At 39.7% G+C, this 24,635-nt stretch overlaps 1 protein-coding gene across 2 annotated transcripts in view; it reads right to left on the bottom strand.

The window, feature by feature from the left end:
- Nucleotides 1-3,451: 3,451 nt before the first annotated feature.
- Nucleotides 3,452-24,635, bottom strand: part of pex5lb (peroxisomal biogenesis factor 5-like b) — a 136,140-nt gene continuing 114,956 nt past the window's right edge. For both annotated transcript variants that reach the window (XM_071362649.1, XM_071362650.1), the window contains 6 exons: nt 16,496-16,639; nt 14,122-14,192; nt 11,974-12,189; nt 9,208-9,373; nt 8,923-9,080; nt 3,452-7,687 (listed from right to left, as the gene is read on the bottom strand). In XM_071362649.1, the coding sequence (XP_071218750.1) occupies nt 7,492-7,687; nt 8,923-9,080; nt 9,208-9,373; nt 11,974-12,189; nt 14,122-14,192; nt 16,496-16,639 (951 nt within the window). In that variant the 3' untranslated portion in view covers nt 3,452-7,491. The remainder of the gene's footprint in view (nt 7,688-8,922; nt 9,081-9,207; nt 9,374-11,973; nt 12,190-14,121; nt 14,193-16,495; nt 16,640-24,635) is intronic.

The following is a 24,635-nucleotide window of genomic DNA, read 5'->3' on the forward strand; positions in this document are numbered from 1 at the left end:
CAAAAAATAGGGTAATCCTTAAGAGGTTTTAAGGTGAGAACTGATTGTTTGAATCTCAGCTCACGTATGCTATGGTGCTTGCTAACAGCTGATGCAACACTCAAGTTTCCTGTCTGAACTGGCTTTGCTTAATTCATCAAAACTATAATATGATAGTCTAAATTACAAATTCATTCATCAAAACAACACAACATAAAGATTAACAAACAAATGTATCTTGAGTCTAAACTGATTAAACATAAAGTTAGTCTTTCTATAAAAAAAATTCTAGTAGATGAAGAGATTTTCTTTGGTAAGAATGATTTTCTTCTGCATTTTTAATTACAAGTATTAAAACATGCAAAGTTATGGGCAATTACTCTCATTTTATGCATATTTCACCAAACAAAAAATAAAATGGAAAATAAGCACATTGTGTGCAGGATTCCTGCATCTTTATCTTCACAATTCAATTCCACGTATTCAATACATAGGCCGGGTGGCTCATAGGTTAGCTGACTGTCACTGAAACAACTTTATTTATTGTATTTTGGCAATAACTGTACTGTACAAAACACTGACATCATCTGGTGAGCACCATTACATTTTAAACAACTATGAGCAGGCAAAGTTAGTCAATTAACATTTTCCTGCTTAGTTGAATAATAAACCTCCTCTTGACTTAAACCAGGACAACAGTCTTGGCGTGTAGTGGTCCAGCTTCTCCATTAAGAACTGAAGCTGGATGGTTGTGATCCTTCTGATAAGTCACCCAAGTTACCTATGTTGATGTTGGGGTGGTGCTGGAGATGATGAATAATAGGTTGAATAGTGGTGAGATTTCCATTTTAAGCATTTAAGATAGTGTTGAAGCTCAAGAGGAAAACTTCTCCTAACCTTAACATTGAAGAAGGATGAACACCTGTGGATTTATAGCATACATAGAGCAAGGAGAGCTACATGTACTTTTATTGCTTATACCTATCGAATACGCTCAGATCTCCACAAGTGCCAAGGGGGCAGGGCTCCGAAGTTAAGCATCCGTACTTCTTTCCATTGTTGAAGTAATCACTGCTCTGGCATAATTTGATATGTCTAAACAAGGGGTTCCATTGAATTCCTTTGACCCATCTAGTCATGTCAGATTAGGGAAGGAAGGAAGGATGCATTTTGTTTTGAGTATTTGAACAAGGCCCAGGTGTGTCACTCACAGCTGTGGCTAATTGTTCCACTACGCCATGCGGATGAAAAGAGGCATCAAATATCACACTTCACCACTTGCTCGCCTCAACTCATTTTGAAGAATTTGGATGTTCCAGATTTTTGGGGTCATATTTGAAAATTCTTTAAGCTCCAGACATTCTCTGGCTACTCTTGTTTTGTGGCATACTCTTGTTTTGTGGGACACTCTTGAAGTTATGGACATTCCAGAGGATATAGAAGGCTTTGAGGATGAAGACATGTCCGATGATCTGGACTTGGATGATATAGAAACTTGGGAGCTTCTGGACTTCTAAGATTATCTAGAATGCCTTGAGGCCATAAGCATGGTGAGAATGAATATCAATGGATGATTTGTTTTGTTGGATATCCTTTCCTTGTTGTACAAACTCATTTTAGTCTTACTCATTGTACCAGTCCCAATTCACTCCATACCCCTTTCTCTGGCTGAGTTCTAATCCTTTAATGCTTATAGATCTGAAGTGTCTGGATAGTTTAGGTCTTGCAGTGTTGGAGCTTTCACCATATTGCAAACACCTTTACCCATTCAATTGCTGTTGAATATATTGAGAGTTGGATAGATGCATATTTTGGCATTCTTGTCATATTTCTATAATTAATTAGTAAAAATATTTAGCTTCTATGTGGTAAATGGCACGTGTGTGTATAGGCTTGTCTGCCATATGAATCTTCTCTTTGTGCCACACTGGGATCAAATGCCTTCTGTTTCTGTGTATGTATGTACAGTTCAAGTCGGAAGTTTGCATACACCTTAGCCAAATACATTTAAACTCAGTTTTTCACAATTCCTGACATTCAATCCTAGTAAAAATTCCCCGTCTTAGGTCAATTAGGATCACCACTTTATTTTAAGAATGTGAAATGTCAGAATAATAGTAGAGAGAATGATTTATTTCAGCTTTTATTTCTTTCATCACATTCCCAGTGGGTCAGAAGTATACATACACTCAATTAGTATTTGATTGCATTTCCTTTAAATAGTTTAACTTGGGTAAAACGTTTCAGGTAGCCTTTCCACAAGCTTCCCACAATAAGTTGGGTGAATTTTGTCCCATTCCTCCTGACAGAGCTGGTGTAACTGAGTCAGGTTTGTAGGCCTCCTTGCTCGCACACGCTTGTTCAGGTCTGCCCACACATTTTTTATAGGATTGAGGTCAGGGCTTTGTGATGGCCACTCCAATACCTTGACTTTGTTGTCCTTAAGCCATTTTGCCACAACTTTGAAGTATGCTTGCGGTCATTGTCCATTTGGAAGACTCATTTGCAACCAAGCTTTAACTTCCTGACTGATGTCTTGAGATGTTGCTTCAATATATCCACATAATTTTCCTATTTTAACAAGGGTTAAAAATAAGAAACTTTATTGGGCCAAGAAACACGAGCAATGGAAATCTGTCTTTGGTCTGAGGAGTCCAAATTTGAGATTTTTGGTTCCAACCGCCGTGTCTATGTGAGATGCAGAGTAGGTGAACAGATGATCCCCGTATGTGTGGTTCCCACCGTGAAGCATGGAGGAGGAGGTGTGATGGTGCTTTGCTGGTGACACTGTCTGTGATTTATTTAGAATTCAAGGCACACTTAACAGCATTCCACAGCATTCTGCAGCGATACGCCATCCCATCTGGTTTGCGCTTAGTGGGACTATCATTTGTTTTTCAACAGGACAATGACCCAACACACCTCCAGGCTGTGTAAGGGCTATTTGACTAAGAACAAGAGTGATGGAGTGCTGCATCAGATGACCTGGCCTCCACAATCACCCAACATCAACCCAATTGAGATAGTTTGGGATGAGTTGGACCACAGAGTGAAGGAAAAGCAGCCAACAAGTGCTCAGCGTATGTGGGAACTCCTTCAAGACTGCTGGAAAAGCATTCCAGGTGAAACTGGTTAAGAGAATACCAAGTGTGCAAAGCTGTCAAGGCAAAGGGTGGCTACTTTGAAGAATCTAACACTTTTTTGGTTACTACATGATTTCATATGTGTTATTTCATAGTTTTGATGTCTTCACTATTATTCTACAATGTAGAAAATAGTAAAAAGAATGAAAGACCCATGAATGAGTAGGTGTCTCCAAACCTTTGACTGGTACTGTATGTTTAATTTCAAATCAGGGATGTGGTAAGGATTCCAATACAAGGGCGTCACTGGGCTATAATAATACTGTTATGTGACTTTATTTAGTGAAAATATGTTGCAGCTGTGAGACATCCAGAAAAAAACAATAGCATTCATCTTATGTAACAATACTTTAATTTCTAAAATAGTATTTGAATATTGACAATAAACCCGTGTTTAATTTTTCTTTACAGGAATACTGTATACTATACAGTGGCATGAACATTTGGAAAAGCTAAGTGACAACTAATGATGGGTACATGCTTACAAAGGATATGACTTCACAACATGTTTACATGCAAAACATATTGCATATTGATCAGTACAGCTATTTTTAATTAAGTTGGCTTAAAGGGATAGTAACGCAAATTACAAAGATAGATGCTCAGATGTTTCTATTGGCCAGGAGAGAATATTATCCATAGTGATGGCTGGCTCATAGTTGTTTTCTTATCATGCAAGTATATTAACTTATTTTGTAATTTGGGCAAACTATTCCTTTAATCACAAATATGCAAGTGCAGATTTAGTATAAGTGCTTTTGGTTACAGGTGGTATTTGAACTGTAGCTTGTGAGTAAAATATATTCAGTTGCTAATACATGTAATAGTTGTTCTTAGAGAAATGCATTAAATATATATTGGTATTATCCTGTAAATACAATTTTTGATACGTTTTATTTTTTATGTACAGTGCCTTCGGAAAGTATTCAGACCCCTTGACTTATTCCACATTCTGTTACGTTACAGCCTTATTCTAAAATAGATTTCTTTTATATACCTCATCCATCTACACACAATACCCCATGACGACAAAGCAAACAGTGGTTTTTATAACATTTTGCACATTTATAAAAGAAAATACAGAAATATTACATTTACATAAGTATTCAGACCCTTTACTCAGTATTTTGTTGATGCAGCTTTGGCAGTGAATACAGCATTGAGTCTTTTTTGGTATGATGGTATAAGCTTGGCACACCTATATTTGGGGAGTTTCTCCCATTCTTCTCTGCAGATCCTCTCAAGCTCTGTCAGGTTTGATGGGGAGCGTTGCTGCACAGCTATTTTCAGGTCTCTCCAGAGATGTTCGATTGGGTTCAAGTCTGGGCTCTGGCTGGGCCACTCAAGGACATTCAGAGACTTGTTCCGATGCCACTCCTGCGTTGTCTTGGCTGTGTGCTTAGGGTCGTTGCCCTTTTGGAATGTGAACCTTCGCCCCAGTCCGAGGTCCTGAACCATCTGGAGCAGGTTTTCATCAAGGATCTCTCTGTACTTTGCTCCGTTCATCTTTGCCTCGATCCTGACTAGTCTCCCGGTCCCTGCCTCTGGAAAACATCACCACAGCAGGATGCTTCCGCCACCGTGCTTCACCGTAGGGATGGTGCCAGGTTTCCTCCAGATGTGAACCTTGGCATTCAGGCCAAAGAGTTCAATCTTGGTTTCATCAGACCAGAGAATCTTGTTTCTCACGATCTGAGAGTCTTTAGGTGCCTTTTGGCAAACGCCAATTGGGCTGTCATGTGCCTTTTACTGAGGAGTGGCTTCTGTCTGGCCACTCTACCAAAAAGGCCTGATTGGTGGAGTGCTGCAGAGATGGTTGTCCCTCGAAGTTTCTCCCACAGAGGAACTCAAGTGCTCTGTCAGAGTGACCATCGGGTTCTTGGCCACCTCCCTGACCAAGACCTTTCTCCCTCGATTACTCAGTTTGACCGGGCTGCCAGCTCTAGGAAGAGCCTTGGTGGTTCCAAACTTCTTCCATTTAAGAATGATGGAGGCCACTGTGTTTTTGGGAACCTTCAATGCCATAGAATTATTTTGGTACCCTTCCCCAATTCCTTCAACCTCATCGCTTGGTTTTTGCTCTGACATGCACTGTCAACTGTGGGACCTTATATAGACAGGTGTGCCTTTCCAAAGTATGTCCAAATCAACCGAATTTACCTTTGGTGGACTGCAAGTTGTAGAAACATCTCAAGGATGATCAATGGAAACAGGATGCACCTGAGCTCAATTTTGAGTCTCATAGGAAAGGATCTAAATACTTGTGTAAATAAGTTATTTCTGTTTATTTTTAATACATTTGCTAAAATGTAAAAAAAAAAAAAATTGCGCTTTGTCATTATGGGGTATTGTGTGTAGATTGAGCATTTTGTTTTTATTTAATCCATTTTAGAATTGGGCTGTAACTTTAATTTATACAGTGCAATCTATTTACAGTGTAGAAACAGTGGGGAAACTGTTTTAGTAACATTGCCATTTGTATGTACTGTACAATGTCAATAAATATTATTATACTACATTACACAAGCCAACATTCTCAAATTCCATGGGCAACATTCAACTTATTGAGAATCTGAGAAGGTAAAAAGACCAAAAGTAAGTTCTAAGGAAATGGGGAATTGGTTAGTGTAAATCAGGGTTCTCCAGTTCCAGAGAACAGGCTTTTGTTCCAGCCTAGCACTAACACACATGCTTAACAAATAATCGTAATGTCTTTAGCCTTTGCATGTGGACAGAAGTTCAAAGAAACAATGAGTTTGGTTAATTGAACCAAATATGAGACAACAGTCAATGTTATACAAATGTACTGTATATTGCATAGGGATTTTACTGTCAATTCAACACACATGCCCACTACCAATTCAGTCGTAAACCAATAATCACTTTAAACACCACGTCTTTTTTTCTGGTAAGAAAGAGTAAACTGGATAATCTATCGTCAAAAACAGAACTTCTTAAAAAGCAGATGATTTACGCTTGAAATCATAGCTCATCAAACACTGACTTGTATAACTTGTTTTAACGGGTCTTTTGGGTGCATTTCCCTCGCTGTTCTTTCTGCCGTTGATCACTCTCATTTGAACATGACAGGCTGCTTCAGAGAGATTTCATTTTCAGCAGGTTGTTACCACACTTTGAAGCCAGGTTCACAAAGCACTGTTTGAACGTCACTAGTTGCTACTGAGACGCTAGTAAAGATGAGAGGCAGACATCCTTTCATGTGACTGATGTTGCGAAAACAGATGGAACAGGTGTCGCAAGCAGGTGTGTGTGGGTACTACTTGAGTAGTAAGTAGGCATTGTGGGAAAAACACTACACTTATTGCTGTAGAGTGTTTGAAATAAAATCAAGCCACACACACACACACACACACACACACACACACACACACACACACACACACACACACACACACACACACACACACACACACACACACACACACACACACACACACACACACACACACACACACACACACACACACACACAGTCCCCAAATGGTACAATGGTTGTTCATCCAGGGCAGTCTGTGTACCGACAAACGTGTGTGTATGTCCAAATTTACTTTCCGGCCTATCGGACCTGTCAACCAGTCATATATTACATACTGTACTTGGAGCATTGCATGGAAGTGATATTCCAAATAAATACAGGTATGTACAAAACGGGAAAAAAAACATACACACGAGGACTCTAGTCTATACTACTACACACAATTTGACCATCAGTACCTGCTGTCTATAAAAGTGATTACGACTTGTGCATTTGATATCATTTCACTTAGTATAAGGCTTCAGTTCTTTCACAATGTGATTGCCGGGCATGCATGGCTTGTTTTTCCTCTATTTTACAGCAGACTCTGTCTTTCCTTTTCTCAGTCAACGTTGTGCTCTTCGAGGATAAAAAATAAATAGTAGTACCCCATTGCAGTGGTGCAAATCCGTTTCAAAGGGTTAAAAACAATCTTCCCATCCACGTAAAGTAGATGGCATCTGACCACACAGCAGAAGTCGTATACAGTGCCATACCAAAGCGAATGGGGAATAAATGACCACTTTTGATCTATGGCTGCGTTATTGTAGCCTAATTTCAGCTGCTGGAGGCCAGTCTAAATTAAAAGAGTGTGTATATTTCCCAAGTTGGTTCAGGTCTTCCAATATTTCCACTATAATGGCATTTCAAATCCTAGAACACCTCCATTATTCTACAATCCCCCCTCTTTTTCCTATCTTTAATAATATTAATCTCTCTTCCTGTCAGACATTAATTTAGCTTTACATTAACAGAAGCCATTCTTGGTCACCAATCTGGCAACCCTCTAGCTAATTAGCGAACTGTTTATCTGAGGAGCCCCACTAAACCTGGTCACATAACCCGCCCCATTTCGAAGGCCTTCATGATACGGTCCAGGTCTCCAAGGTTCGCAGCCTGGAAGAGCTCGGGCCGGTCCATCATGGAGAGGGCGATCCGAAGGGCAGCCCAGATGTTAGCCGACATGACTTGGTGACTCTGGCTCTGCCTCTGCTGGTTAAGGGCAGTCAGGAAGTTACTAGCTGCCTCCCTAAAGAAAAAAAATCAGGAAAAAGTTTTTTTTTTTTTTTATTTTTTTTTAAAAACAACTTTAAAGTGTTTTAATTATTACTCTCTTTACTTTATCTTAAGAGAGAGTTCGCTGTTATTACAATTGTACTTCATCTAAAAGGAATAGTTTGCCGTTATTACAACTTGAATTAATCTTATGGATATGTAGAAAGTAGTACATGGACCAAGAGATTCTGTAACCCAAAATATGGGTTTGTTTACAAACAGCCTTAATAGCATTAACATTGTTCAGTGTAAAACAATTGGAGAGTTAGGACCCCTGTTAGCACTGGTAGGACCCCAAAGTAAGGGATAGCTCAATTAAAAGTATATATACTTACTTTGAAAGCAGTCTATGGACAAGGAAAGACTGTAATCATTGCTTTGGTTTTGTCAAAGTAGCCAGTCTATCCAGTCAGTCCGTCATTAGACTGCTTTCAAGGTAAGGAAACAGTAAACTTGGCTGAACTATCCCTTTAAACCTGTCATTTTAACAAGGATATACTATTCCTAACTCCACAGGAAAGTAAGCCTTCAACGACATCGTTCTACAGTTGCCATGGCACCCTAGTAGCAGCCTAAGCAGAGTACCTTTTTTGTAAATATTTTTGTAATTCACTTGGATTTTTTCCATACAATCTTTTTGTTTTAAGAATGAACAATTAATATAGCTAATATCATCAGAATCAACCACAGCATTAAGACTGAAAGGCAAGTCATGTGTTTGTTTGGCTAGCAAGCTAATGTTAACAGGCTAGCTGGCAATTGTTTTGTTTCAAATGCCAGCCAGTGTTCGGAGGTTGAGGATGAAGAAAGCCCGAACAGCATGACGGCAGAGGTGTGCAGGGATGAGGATCGTAGGGAGGACAAGTAACATTATGAAATGTGGCGTGCTTTCTGGCGCCACGAGACTGCCGTAGCGTCATCCAAGTGGGTGCGTCATTTCGGTAGTAGACGCGAGACACCTTGATAAGACCGTGCTGCTTGCTTGCCCCCTCCCTCCTTTCTAATGACTGTCCATCTCATGATGATGTGATGTTTTTTTTTCTAAATTGCATGTCTTATTTTAAAGCTCTGAGATTCTTTGATGTAATGAAGGGCGCTATAAAGTAGAAAATGATTATTGCATCTTTTACTACACTCTCTCCCTATCTGACTGCCCTCTCACTCAGCTCAGCTCAGCTCAACCCATCCCATCCCAACCCCCTCGCCTACTTGTGCGCTCCCAGGTTGATGCAGCTGATGCCCAGGTTGTAGCGGGACCTGATGAAGCCCGGCTGGAGCTCCAGGGCCCGGGTGTATGCCTCCACTGCCTCCTCACTATGGTCCCCATTAGCCAGTGTGGCCCCCAGGCGGTTCCACAGCAGGTAGTCCTGACAGACACAACATAACCAGAATAGGTGGAAGGGTGTGTGTGTGTATGTGCGTGTGGTAGGTTTAGGTGTTTTTGTGATAGGTTTGTGTATAGTGTGTGTGCCTCTGTACTATATTAATGGATACCTCAGGTCTGACAGACAGGGCTGAGTTGAAGGCCTCCACAGCCTTGTCAAACTCGGAGCTGAGGTTGAACAGGACCCCAAGGCCTGTCTGGAGGTCCGGGTCCACCCCATCTGTATTCAGCAAGGCGGCCTCCTGATACAATCCCTTGACCTCCACCAGCTGGGTGCTGCAAGCACACACACACACACTGTGACAATTGACACACTGTGCACTTGATGTGCTTCAAGACAGTAACCAAAGTGCATGGATTCAACAAGTTTAAGTAAATTATGCAGAAATTTTAAATGAGCTCCATCAGAAATGAAGGACATAATTTTTTTGGCCAGATAGGCTTAATATGTTAAGACATTGTTAAGATATCCTGAGATTGAAAGAAGTCATCTTGAGACTGAGGCTGTCCTAAAATGGACACTTTACATTATAAAGGCTCATATATGCTTATAACAAGGAATAATGCAATATATCTGCAAGCGACAGTGGTTCCTCCTTTAAAAGTTGCGTCATACTGCAGCACAGGGCTGCTACAGCATTCTATGGCACGTTATTTAATTGTCAGCCATTTTTTACGTTAATGCAAGTTAGTGCTAGTTTGACCACCAGAGGGCAACTTTGAGAAGCATTTGATAGTCTCCCATGTTGGCATTACTAGAGAATGTAAAAACCTTTTTTGTAATAACATAGTACATGAGATTGATTTTAAGAAATTTGGCTTAATTAATTAGATTAATATTATCGTGTTTCTATTCCGAGAAAAACGAAACCCCCAGGATTTCCGTTAGGATTGAATGGAAAATATTGCGCTGTACAACGTGATGGTCGGGAGTAGGCTACAGCATAAGAGGATTCTAAATTAATATCTAAGGGGCATAACATTTCCACACCCTAATTGTAGTGTAACAAATATTCATTTCGCCTATGGTAGGCCTATAGTATATCTAAAATATATTTATTTCAATGACGAGACTCCGCCAACAATTACATTGGAGAATTCTAAATTAATATCTAAGGGGCATTTTCCATTAGGATCTGTAAGAATATCTAAGGCGCTTTTATATAATAAAAAAAAAAATATATATAATAATAATAATAATAATCGCTTTGTTTAAAAAGTAACAATATTTTGGAGATTTCATTTTCATTTAACCTAGAGTGAGCGAGAAAAAGGCAATTCTTGAACATGAATGACTCCAACCTAAGTGTTTGTAAACTTCCGACTTCAACTGTATAACGACAGTGAGCGATTGTAATCTGAATAAAGGCCAAAATAATATTTATGAAAGCCAAAATATAGCCCTGCTAATAGCCATAATGACGCTGTACAACGTGACCATGTGCGTTTGAAAGAGTATTTTCCAGTAAGCAACAATTTGTTTGCCTTCATTAGACAACTTTGTTCCAATATTTCTGTAATTCAGTGCTATTTATTGCGACAGTAATTTGTTATGGATCCGTAACTAAATCAACATCTGCATATTGAAAGAGTATTTTTTAATCATTATTTTATTAACGAAAGCATAAAGATGCTGAAGAAATACAGTACTGTACAGTATATGCTTTTACATTTGGATAATAAAGCATTTAGAATATATAAGCCACCTGCATTTGTTTATTAGGCTACCTCAACAAATTGACAACTAGAATGCCAAAGGTCTGCAAGGCTGTAACTGCTGCAAATGGAGGATTCTTTGATGAAAGCAAAGTTTGAAGGACACAATTATTATTTCAATTAAAAATCATTATTTATAACCTTGTCAACATCTTGACTATATATCCTATTCATTTTGTCACTCATTTCTTGTATGTTTTCATGGAAAACAAAGACATTTCTAATTGACCCAAAACTTTTGAACGGTAGTGTATGTGTAAATGTAACAATCTGCTGTTGTATTTTCTTGTGTTATCTGTGATTGTTTTGTTTGTCTTGTGTAATTTCTTAATCATTGTACCTAATCTGTATGTGTAAACATGTATACGCAGGGCCCAGATGTAAACGAGACCTTGGTCTCAGTCTGTGTTCCTTGTTGAAATAAAGGTATAATAATAATATTTCTGTAATTCAGTGATATTTATTCCCATAGTAATTCGTTAGGGATCCATAACTAAATAAACATCAGCATTTTGAAAGAGTATTTTTATCATTATTTTATTAATGAAAGCATAAAGATGTCATTATTAGTTACATTGTTTTAGTTTGAACGTGCAGACTGGCACTAAGAACAGCGGGAACGTTTCCCTAGTCAGCTCCGTTATTAGTGCAATGCCCCTTAAATATTTTGGAGATGACTTCGTTTTCAAATAATGTAAAATGAGCCAGAAAAAGGCCATTCTTGAACATGGGGTGAGACATTGTTACTCATTTGTAAATAAAGCCAGTTTGTTATTTAGAATGATTTATTTCTGTTTTTAGAGGGAGAGAAACCAAATACCTACAGTCATCTCATGGATCTCCCAGTTGAGGTATTGAACAAGCATCTGTAGAAAAACACAGCTTGCACTGATATGCAGTGACTTAGACCACCTGAAGTCGTGCACAATTTTCTATTTAGGTTTGTGTCGCCCATTGTGTCGCCCAGTCAGTTAGAGACGCAGTAGGACCCAAAAGCATAATCAGTGCTCTAACTCCCCCTTGCGCTGGTCTGGAGCAATGAAGTGGTGATGCAGGGTACCGTACTAAGCCACAAATGACCTCTAAGTCCTGCGGCGTAAGCTCGCAACTTTTAAAGGAGGAACCACTGAATATGTATTGTAACCAAGAGGTGGGCGTACCAAGAGGTTGGTGTATGGGGACGACCCCTGCGCGGTGTGGTGGGGGACCCCTGCAGCAGTGGGCTCCGGCTCCCTGGCAATAGGTGTTTATAACGGGGGTTGTGGCAGATCCAGCGGTGCAGGGCCTTGCAAGCGTCCTGTTGCATGCCTGTGTTGGTCAAACTCACCGCCAGGGCCATGAGAGCCGGCAAGTTGTTGTGGTGGAGGTCTAGACACCTGCAGACAGGGACTGCTGTGACTTCTGTGCAAGAAAGTACGGTTGATTGCCTATTTGGGATGTGCTGGTTTTGTCTTTTTTTGTGCACACCAGGTGAGGTCGTTCCAGGTAGGATGGGGAGAATGCATCTTCCTTGGAAATTTTTTAAATGTTTTAATAATCCCCCCCAAAATTTTTTTGCTGACGCACATAACACCCATTGAATTAGGTTATTTGAGGATTGAAAAAAGGTAATGGATTAGGAGTTTGCTGTTAACCCTATCAAGTTAAACAACATAGTTGGTATGAAGGTCAGTCGGACTCTTACGACTTAAATCAGAACTGGAGACCAGGGTTCGATCCCACCTGTGATACTGTATACATGTATATACAGTGCTTTTCGTTAAGTATTCAGACCCCTTGACGTTTTCCACATTTTGTTACGTTACAGCCTTATTCTAAAATGTATTAAATAGTTTTTTCCTTCATCAAGCTACACAAAATACCCCATAATGATGAAGCAAAAAAACATATTTTATTTTAGCACATTTACATAAGTTTTCAGAACTTTTACTCAGTACTTTACTGAAGCAACTTTGGCAGCGATTACAGCCTTGCGTCTTCTTGGGTATGACGCTGCAAGCTTGGCACAGCTTGGGGGGGTTTCTCCCATTCCTCTCTGCAGCTCCTATCAAGCTCTGTCAGGTTGGATGTGGAGCATTGGTGCACAGCTATTTTCAGGTCTCTCCAGAGATGTTTGATCGGGTTCAAGTCCGGGTTCTGTCTGGGCCACTCAAGGACATTCAGAGACTTGTTCCGAAGCCACTCCTGCATTGTCTTGGCTGTGTGCTTAGGGTTGTTGTCCTGTTGGAAGGTAAACCTTCGTCCCAGTCTGAGGTCCTGCGCGCTCTGGAGCAGGTTTTCATCAAGGATCTCTCTGTACGTTGATCCGTTACTCTTTGCCACGATCCTGACTAGCCTCCCGGTCCCTGCCACTGAAAAACATCCCCCACAGCATGATGCTGCCACCTCCATGCTTTACCGTAGGGATGGTGACAGGTTTCCTCCAGACGTGATGCTTGACATTCAGGCCAAAGAGTTCAATCTTGGTTTCATCAGACCAGAGAAACTTGTTTCTCATGGTCTGAGTCTTTAGGTGCCTTTTGGCAAACTCCAAGCAGGCTGTCATGTGCCTTTTACTGAGGAGTGTCTTCCGTCTGGTCACTCTAACAAAGGCCTGATTGGTGGAGTGCGGCAGAGATGGTTGTCCTTCTGGAAGGTTCTCCCATCTCCGCAGAGGAACTCTAGCGCTCCGTCAGAGTGACCATAGGGTTCTTGGTCACCTCCCTGACCAAGGCCCTTCTCCCCCGACAGCTCAGTTTGGCCGTGCGGCCACCTCTAGGAAGAGTCTTGGTGGTTCCAAATTTCTTCCATTTAAGAATGATGGAGGCCACTGTGTTCTTGAGAACCTTCAATGCTGCAGACATTTTTTGGTACCCTTCCCCAGATCTGTGACTCGCCAAAATCATGTCTCGGAGCTCTACGGACAATTCCTTCGACCTCATGGCTTGGTTTTTGCTCTGACATGCACTGTCAACTGTGGGACCTTATATAGACAGGTGTGCCTTTCCAAATCATGTCCAATCAACTGAATTTACTACAGGTGGACTCCAAGTTGTAGAAACATCTCAAGGATGATCAATGGAAACAGGATGCATCTGGGCTCAATTTCGATTCTCATAGCAAAGGGTCTGAATAATGTAAATAAAGTGTGTTTTATTTTGAATACATTTGCTAAAACGTCTAAAAACCTGCTTTGCTTTGTCATTATTGGGTATTGTGTGTAGATTGCTGAGGATATATATAATTTTTTATAATAAGGCTAACGTAACAAAATGGAAAAAGTCAACGGGTCTGAATAATTTCTGAAGTCGAAACAACTCATTTTTTACCTCTGGAGTGACACGATGGCCGCCTGCTCATTCTCATTCTCGGCCTGTGTGGTGCCCAGAACCTGCCAAGCCTAAAGACGCAGAGAGGGTTTCAACCAAACGAACACATCAAACAAAGTCAAACAATACTACACCAGTACTTCCGAGCTAACCAATACTTCACTAAAGGAAATCTTACGCATAGTTCAGACATCGATTTTATGGCGAGTGGAACTGAATAGAAATTAAGAGCGGCCAGGCAAGGTTAAAAGCTTTGCTTGATGTACCGATTGGTTTCATACAACTGCTCTCGCTGCAGCAGACTTCCTCGTTAGTTTTGGGTCGACATAACAGCGACCTCTTACAGAAGTCCTCCACCTGGAAATCCGAGACAATGATTGTGCTTCTGTTGTGGGTGTGGTAGTGAAGTAACTATTAATTGCAATTAACACATATTAATATGTATGACCATTTCTCCTGAAAGTGGAAGAACTGCTCTGATGCGCTGCATGAAACAAAGGCTTACTTCAACCGCACTGGGCCAAAAGAGAAGCTGCCGAACTATCGTAAAAAATCGGACGAGGCTCACTTAATGGTTTCAGACGGCTCTCTATCCCCGCTCTTCCAAAGAGAAAGTGATTTTTTTTGTTTGGTGATGCGATAGAGTGGTGTTTGAGCTAGGGCTAAAACTCAACAAATACAAAGAAAATAAGACAAAAGAACACACAAGATACATTTCTCGAATTGACTCAATAAAGTAAACTCAATACTTCACACAATGTTACCTACAATTAAAACAAATAAATGAGGCTGTTAACTGAGCCTGAATTTCACAGGTTTCTGATTTCCCCCCCAAAAAGTCACACTTTTATAAATAATAAAAATGAACAACAAAAGTGGATGTTCTAAGTCCATAACAATGCTTTAACCACATTTGGAGACCACCTTTGAGGTCTGGGAAAAAATGTATGACATTTATTTCTTGTCTTTAATTCAATTGCGCAGGCACCTAGAAATGTTGTTTGGTTAGTGTTTCTGTAGCACAAAAAAATGGAATTTGCAAAAGAAATGGCCACCGGATTGACGCAAATAATCATGATATCATTATGCCAGGTAGGCGTAGGCTACATTGTAGCTAGTTAACATTCAATTGAGAAGGTTTCTGAGAAAGCCTTTCCATCAACCAGAAGACGGTAACGTCGCTATATTTTTCCTGTTTCTTAATTGTTTGAAACCTGGACGTTTTACTTCATATTATGAGGCATTTCTTACTTTGCTTCAAAATACCTATAGCCAAAATTCCACCATGGAAACGTGTAGGCAATTATTTTATAGACTTCCTCCTATGGGTTCTCCTGTAATATTGGTTTTCTTTCAAATTTCTTTCATTGTCTATCAGCCAAAGGCATTATCCTATTCATATTAGCAATTAGTGCTGAGCGATTAGTGCTTTGAGGTTGGTTCGGTTTCGGTTGGATTATTTAAAAAATTATCCGTTTTCCATATCAGTTTTTAAACATTAAATGCACGATGCATTTTGTGGGTTGAATGCAGTAAGAACACAAAATAATATAATTAATAAAAGTCCCATGATGGTAGTGACTACACATCACTGCTTATCACTTATTAATAATTTAATCACATTACTTTACTTTAATAAAATATTTCAGTTGTGTATATTACATTTGTTTTATTTGATGACTTCCAAGTCGTCATCTCATCTCCATAGAGCTGTTACCTCTGACAAAATCACTATTTTATTAGTTCTTCAAAGTAAATAAGGCATACTTTTATGACTGCTGAATTGCAACTATCAATCACTTAGAGCATGTATTTTCAGGTAGAGATACCTTGCGAAGCATTCTTCTGTCTCTTTTTCGTAGCAGGCTTTACCATGTTTTCTGCGCTAAACTATATAGAATATTGGCCTGTTGGAAACTACAACTCCCTACTACTTGGCATAGTTCTGGCTTGATCGGATGTATCTCTACAGAAACTGTGCAATGTGCACAAACGAAATGTCGGTTAATCGCTGAGCACTATTAGCAACCTGTGATAGTTCGTGCATATAGCTTGCATGTGCAGTGCGCATTTTAGAACAATGTTTTCCGCAAATTGCATTTTGTAACATTTGCGCGTCAGCCTACCTCTGTGTGTACACAGCTGCTCCTAAAATGTGAATAAATAACAGTTTATCAACATTTTAAGCTAAACATTCTGATCTGTTCCATCAAACGTATTCATTTACACGACGTACACCTCCATTACACTACTTTGATACGCATCGTGGGGATTAAGAAATAAATATACGCAATGCCCACCGAAAAATATGTGGGTATACGGCATATACCTGTGTATACCCTTCACTACACCACTGAACTCAATGATCTTTTACCTCCGAGTCCGAAGGGTCCTGCAAAATGGCCGCCTCCAGTAGCAGGACAGCATTGTTCAGGTCTCCATCTCTGGCCTTCTGCTGCCCTTCCTCAAAAGCATTGGGCCACTCTTTGTAAGGGTTGTTGGTGTGAAAGTAGTAGCCCTGTAAATATCACAGGCATCTTTTCGAATGAATTGCATACGATTGTGTAAATAATGTCTGCATGGTCATACGAATACAAGTACATGGTTAATATTACATAATTGACAGTAGGGTATTTGCGGTATAACAGTTAATTCATGAAACAATAAAAATGTAGAATCTTATGATAACTGTTTCACGACCGTGTAACATCAGGTGCCACGAGTATATGTGAGGTTAACACCTCGGGTGTAATAACTGTCTCAGTGAGGCATTCAAATATGTGTTATTCATGGGGACCTATACTGTGTGGCTTGTTCTATTACAAATTATCCAATTAAATGGATGGATTTCTATAACCGCAGCAAATGAAGTTAGGCATTGTGTTCAGGGCATGGCAGCAGTGTGCACCAGCACCAGCCCTAACTGTCCCGCCACTCCCACCACTGCCCAACACTTACGCTAAGTCTCCATAAAGCAGATCATGAATGATTCTTCTTCCATACCACAAGGGTAAAGATTTACATTGACTACATATCATAACGCATTTATTACACATCTATAAGCATTTCATGAACGTAATATAACAGGTCCAAGCAACATTTTTAAAGGTTAGTAAAATATATCAATAGCATATCTATAATACATTCATGTCATGCAAGAGCTCATATTACAAGGACAATGTAGTGTTATCATTATGGATGTTCTCAAAAGTGTGCTTCTGCCATACCAGTGTTAGTGAATATGCCAAAAGGCCCAAACACATTTAGAAAATTATGCTGATATATAGGCTCATTTACACTCATTTACACCCCTCCACATCACAAGTAGGCCTAAGTTGGTCATACTAGTCTATAACGCACACATGAAGGGTCTATGTAGGAATTCTATGCAGTCCAAAGTAAAGTTAAATCTATTTTCCCATTCCCATGAAGCATTTATAACGAAGCACTTCAAGGTCATTAACTGTGCAGTTTGCCACTGATCTATAACACCAACATTTAAGGTCTGAAGTGCTTAGTTGTGAAGTGCTTCTATGCAGTCAATGTACTGTCATTTTTATTTTCCCATTCATAAAGCATCTATAAATAATTTATAAACACGTGTCCGTATTATTTTTGATAAGTGAGACAACACAGAATGTTAAAGGAAATATGAACATTTGATAGAAAATGAATCCTACTATTGACTATTCTTGAATAGATTTAACAAAGATTCAAACCCCATTTCAGACTCATAGCCATAACTTTTTTAGTGAGTAAACCAAATAAACACAGGGTGGTAAAGCTAGCTATAATTTCCTTGCCTGGCTACTCAAACTCCTTGCTCCGGCCAAACACTACGCCATGCCCACAGATGTTAGTTTCTTTTTCACAATGAGTCTGCTTCTGACCACCTCTCTGATGATTTCCAGACCGCCTGACTAGTCGGGCAAGAACAAACATAAGTAATGAGGCGTTTAGGAAATTTGTCATTGTCTTTGATTAATTCGTTTTTTACAACACCCCTCAGTTTGACGTCACCACAAACAACTTCATTGATGGCGGTCTCAGATTGATGTATGTAGCGAACGATAGAGCAGTGGAATAATTCCGTTTGAGTCGTCAGGCAAAGAATTTGCCCATTATTCACTAATGTAGCCTAACCGGCCACAAGATGGCAATATTATTCCTTTTACATCGTTTATCATCTTACGTACGACTTTAATGTACTCAGCCAGCAATACACTGCTTTCCCTCGTGGACCGGCTGGTACATAAAACATCCTCCATTCAACTGCAAAGACGTTGGTTTCCTCCTTAACTTGATTTAATGGCTTGTCAGTAAAAATATGCTTACCGTCTTAACAAAAATAAAATTTTCCACCACCATTTTCTGACAACTTCCAGATGTTGCATATGGCGAGTCTGTTTACCCCTGGTTAAACGCAGACCGCAACACCAGCAAGTAGCATTAGCCACCCTAGCATGGTGGTGGAAAATTGTGTTTTATTAAGACACTACAAATATTTCCCCCGTTTTTTTTTCCCACCAACGAGCCTTTAAAGGGAGTGTAGCACCTATTTCCTAATGCCAGAAATGCATATAATAATTACTACGCGAACACAAAGAAAACATTCCCAAATTGCAAAACTTAAATCAATTGTTATACTATTGTAATGTTGTTTTAAAAGGTGAGTTTGAGGTTCTCAAAATCAGCTCTAACTTTGGAAACAATCCCAAAACGCCCCGGGGTCAGCATCAAACAGTAAATGAAAAACTTAATTCAATACATTTGTGAGAATGAGGTGGTCGAAATTGGGCGTCTACTCGTCCATCTGCAGGGCCCATTTCATCCCAGAGAACTTTCACGGATATCAATAATGGAAGGAGGGCTTCAGAAAGAAGTTTATTCTCAAAGTGGATGCTGTCGCTACCATCAACGAGACTTCTAAAGTAGGGGTGTGCCGGGTACTCGGGCAAAACGAGTATCGTAACAGATATGGAACATTTTCAGAATCCGATTATGACACAAGTATTTTTTGTAATTATCCGTGAAAGAAAAAATAAATAAATTCAGCTGCCAGGACGCATCTCTCTTTCACTCAAACAGTGTTAAGCGCTGTGTGCTTTAAACAACTATTGGCTAGTTATATTGTCTGTAAAGAATCAGATGGAGTATCCGTTGAGCCTGCTGCAACGATTGGATTAGAACAAGCCACTCTCCCTCTGCTCTCAGTTCCCCCATTTCACTCAGTCACTCGTCTCAGTGCACACGTCTCCCGTTCTTCAAACATCATGTATGAATCAGAATCTGTAGCTAGTCATTGTTGTTCAATCGAGTTATTTCCTGTTGACTTTGCTGACGCCATATTATTGTTTTTGTCTGTACTTGGCGTTGTTTAGTAGGCCTACGTTGTCTGACCGTATAGTTATTCCATTGCTGACTACGTCTGTCATTATGTCATGATCCAAGCCCATGCTTGCTTGCTATTATTATTTATTCTCGCCCAGGCATGTTTACCGAGCGACAGATCATTAGAAAATAAAATGACAAATGTAGATACTTTTTTTTTTATTGTATAATGTTGGCATAAGTTGCGGGAGAGAAAAGTTTTGCTCCTCTCAAAAGTGCAACAATATATAGCCTACATTAATCTAAATCTGTGCCTGGAATAAATGCAGGCAGTAGTAGTACTATTTATTAGCCTATTTCATTAATAATTGAATAGAACTAAGTATCATGTGCATTTTCATCTGTCGGGGTCGTTTAAACATGTGTGTGAATGAGTGAAGGAACATAACAATGCACTCTGAGATGCACTCCGAGTGAATGTGCACTTGTGGTATAGGCATTTACAGCACACTTCCGGGTTGCCTGATTACGACTATACAGTGTGATAAAACGGATACGATTACGAATACAATGAGATCGGCACACCCCTATTCTAAAGCATCTCAAACAGCTAGCAGCATTAGCAGAGAACAAGCATTTGCATGGGCTTCAGTGAGCATGGAATTGAACAGGGTAAGGGAAAGACCTAAAGATCAAGGACCTTAAAGGGTTCTTCGGCTGTCCCCATAGGAGAACCCTATGAAGAACCCTTTTTGGTTGCAGGTAGAACACTTTTGGTTCCATGTACATGGAAACAAAAGGGTTCTACCTGGAACCAAAAAGGGTTCTCCTATGGGGACAGCTGAAGAACCCTTTTGGAATCTTTTTTTCTAAGAGTAACTCTAGAGCTACCGTATTTAGCTCACGTTTTCCATCTAAATAACACAAACTAACCAAATGTAAACATGTCTGCCAGTTGTTGGTAGCTGACTGCTTGTGCTGTCATACTATAGATAGTACAAGCGTATGGGAAAGAGTAGTTTTGGCTGCGACTGAGGGACTGTGTGTGGATGGCTTGTCAGATGGATTCACGTAGGTTGACGAGACCCCTCCAGCAGAATTTTATTCAGAAATCAGCTACGGGCTAGGGCATCTCGAAGATATTCCCTACACTGGACTGATGGCAGATCATTTGGCCGTTCTGTGGATCCAGGAGAGTTTTCTATACGGCCTGCCGAGTGCAGGCTAAACTGAAATGCAAAGCTTCGGCCAAGGATTCAATCGCGGATCTGGTGGAATTTTTTTCCCATTTTGCTCAATGGGAAAGTTTTATAAAAAAAAAAATGTCATCTTACTCTTAGAATCAATGTTGTCACAGTTGCTTCTTGTTGAAGAAGCAGCAGCTAAGCTAACATTAGCTTGCTATAGCTAGCTATTCTCTTCCTCCGTTTTTGAATGAATTTGTGGCTGTTTCTTTCTATCTGGCAAAATAAGTGAGCTGGATTTGGTTTGTATACTGCCAAATGTCGATAACATAGCTAAGTTTGTCACTGGTATGAGCTAGTAAATATCCTAAACCTAGTGATAGAATATCACCTGGGAGAGAAGGAGGAGAGAATTCACTTTCTGTTTCATCTGCTGCTGGCTTGCTAATGTTCACTAAATATGTTCACTTAAATATGATGAAATTAGATTTTTATTCTATAAAGATTGTAATTGTGTCAGTATGTTATGAATATTGTAGAAACATGCCACTTGGTGCACACCAGGCTACAGGCAATATGTTCCTCCACTGTGTGAGTCATAGAAATTACCATCTTGCTTTCGGAGCTTTCCATCAGTCTTCGTGGTTTTTATATGCTGGGAGCAGAAATTATACAGTTGTAAACTTTTCGAAGTTAGAACCTATTTTTCCCGTTAGAACTCATTAGTTAATCTACAGCACCAACTACATAAATATATGACGGGGTCCATTATCTGCTACTTTAAATCGAGTTAAGGAGGAAACCAATGCCTTTGCAGCCTGAATGGAGGATGTTTTATGTATGAGCCGGTCCATGGGGGACACAAGTGTATTACCGGCTGGGCTGACTGTGTCCACACCTAGCAGTAATACGACATCAGGAAGAACTACGCACTCTCAGGGGTTTCAGCGCTATCACTAATGTAGCTAGCTAGCTAAGCCCCTGGCACAATGTCAACACGTTAATAGTCACAATACTCATTAAACATTTATTTCACTATTTCCATTCTACTTTGGCACATTATGAACCTTTTAAAATGGGACAAATTAAGAGACAGAAACCAGTTGATTTTATTTTGACCATTGAGGTATAAAATAACGGTTCTGACTGCAGAAGAGAATGTGAAAGGTCAGTATGACATCACTTCTGGTTGACAGCCCAGGGATCTTATTAGCTATTTGTGTTAATTTAAATGTGCAAACGTACAATGTCAGTCATGAAATAGTGAACAAAAAGGTTAACTAAATGTTTTTGTCAAAGCGAGAGGTCAACAGGAAGTGATATTTCACTGACCTCTCACATTCTCCTCTGATTAGCTTCACGGCAGGAGAAAGGGGTAGCTGCAGCCCAATATGGTGACCGGAGTATGGGCAAGTGGGTGTGTTGAAAGGAAAGTAGTGGGCGTGTGGAAAGGAGCGGGTGTGTCAAGCGCTCTACAATCTATAGGTTAGACGGTTTTGATAGAGTTTTTTTCCTTCAGTTCCTTTAAGTTAACACGCAACTACCATACGTTGAGCTACCATACGGCGAGAGTTTGGACTTTTGCTTTGAAGCCAGAGGATGAGTCTGAGTCGTATTTCACTGTTACAGAAATAATTATACATTTTCAGTTATAAAAGTGACAATTGTTTATTTTTGATTAAAAGTACTGATGATGGGTGTACTGTTTCTTGTATGTGTTTATATGCTTACTGTGACTGTCCCCCTGATATTGGCTACTAGGTAGCTATACTTCCCACGCCATTGCCGGTCAGTAGTGCTAGCGGGAGCGAAGGGCACTGTGTCCCGGTGTTGTTCCCATTCATGCCCTCCCAATTGAGTAGTAGACTGTATGTATGTATGTATGTATGTATGTATGTATGTATGTATGTATGTATGTATGTATGTATGTATGTATGTATGTATGTATGAATCAAGGTGACATCTAGATGGTTATCAATATTAGCTATTTTTTGTGTAGGTTGCGATGCCGTGATACAGCTGCCCAGTGAGAAGCACCTTCAGTTCGGCAGGCACGCCGATACAACACCGGTGCACTTGTCATTCGCACCGGCTTATCGACTTGCCGTGGAGCCCAATCAGCCACGCAAAACTGTCTCGAGTGGCAAAAAAATATCTGCCCAATTAGCCCGATTCGCTTTTCATACACCCACTCCGTTTGACACACACACTCGCTGGGTTTCTTCACGGCACCCAAATCATAAACAGATTTAATGCATTGCTCAGTTATGTATAGAGCCATGTCATCGTGGAATGCTCTGCCGCCAGAGGTTACTCAGGCAAAAAAGCAAGGTTAGCTTTAAACTGAAAAAACATCTCGTATCACCACTCTTTCTAAAGATCTAATTTAACTGTACTGTACATAAGAATATGAATATGTATGTATGAATAGTGTGTAAATAGTATTTTTGTTGTCTCTTGGTGACTTTCCTATATATAACTCTTATTTTAATTAAATATCTTATTTTGTTCTTGTCCATTACTGTATTTTATGTGGACTCCAGGAAGAGTAGCTGCTCCTAATAAACGCGCCCATACTCCAGTCACCATATTGGGCTGCAGCTCCCCACTTCCTTGACGACAACTTGATTTGAATGCTTTGAATATTCATCTTTGTTAAATCTATTCAAGAAAAGTCCAAATGAAAAATGTCAATAGTAGGATTCTTCAGCAATTGTTTTCTGTGTTACATCTGGAAAATTGAAATAAAATGTGCATATTTCCTTTATAGGGATACTTCTGGATTTTGGCAATGAGTCAGATGATACAATTTTTATCTCTGTGTGCAGTTTGAAGGAAGTTACTAACTAGCGTTAGTGTGCTGGTAGATAGCATAGACTTTCAGTCATTGCGCTATCACTAGTTAGCATTGACTAGAAAAACTCTAACTTCCTTCATACTGGATGCATGGTATCCATGAGTTCATCTGACTCTGGGGAAGTAGATAAAGGGCTTAATTGCCAAAATCCTGAAGTATCCCTTTAACATTTTGTGTTGTGTCCGTATTCTTTTTGATAAGTGAGGCATGTTTATAAACGGGAAAACAGAAATGACAGTGTATTGACTGCATAGAACCCATACATAGACCTTCAATGTTGGTTTTATAGATCAGAGTGGCAAACTGCTCAGTTAATTACCATGAAATGCTTAGCTATGAATGGGAAAATTGATGACTACTTTGACTGCATAGAATTCATAAATAGACCCTTCATGTGTGCGTTAAAGACCAGTATGACCAACTTAATTGTGATGTAGAGGGCTGTTATTAATGAGTTACGAATGAGAACTACACAGTTTGAACCGTAAAATGTACCCTGAGGATTCAACCCTGTGGGGATCTTTATGCACCATTGGCCTCAGTGAGAAGAAGAAGGTAAGGTAAGTCCGTTGGGGGGAAACGTCAGAAACACACTTTTGAGAACAGCCATAATGATGACACTATGCTGTCATTGTAATGATGCATCTATTAAGATACATAAATATGAGCTCTTGCATACCATGACATGAATGTGGTATAGATATCCTGTGGATATATTTAATTAACCTTTAACTATGTGGTTTGGACCTGTTATCACACGTTCATGAAATGCTTATAGATGTGTAATGCAGGTGTTATGGATATGTAGTCAAAGTAAGTCGTTACCCATTATACAAACAAATGAGTATTTACCAGACCTGGGTTGAAATACTATAAATTGTATTTCAATTATTTTAAGTAAGTATTTAGACAAAGTTCCTTTGAAAATACAAGTAGTAAAGTATTGACATGCATTTTAAAAACCTAAAAAACACAGAAAATAAAGTATTTAAATATTTGTATTTGAAAATACTATGTATTTAAACCCAGGTCTGTTTGGTCCTAGGGGTATTTGAAATGTATTTATAAACAATTAGAGCCTTGTTCGATGCTGTTGACAGCAGCCATTTGTTTAGATAAGAATTCAAGAACAAAGGCAACCC

The sequence above is a fragment of the Salvelinus alpinus genome, chromosome 23 (assembly GCF_045679555.1).
Source record: "Salvelinus alpinus chromosome 23, SLU_Salpinus.1, whole genome shotgun sequence".
Classification (NCBI taxonomy): domain Eukaryota; kingdom Metazoa; phylum Chordata; class Actinopteri; order Salmoniformes; family Salmonidae; genus Salvelinus; species Salvelinus alpinus.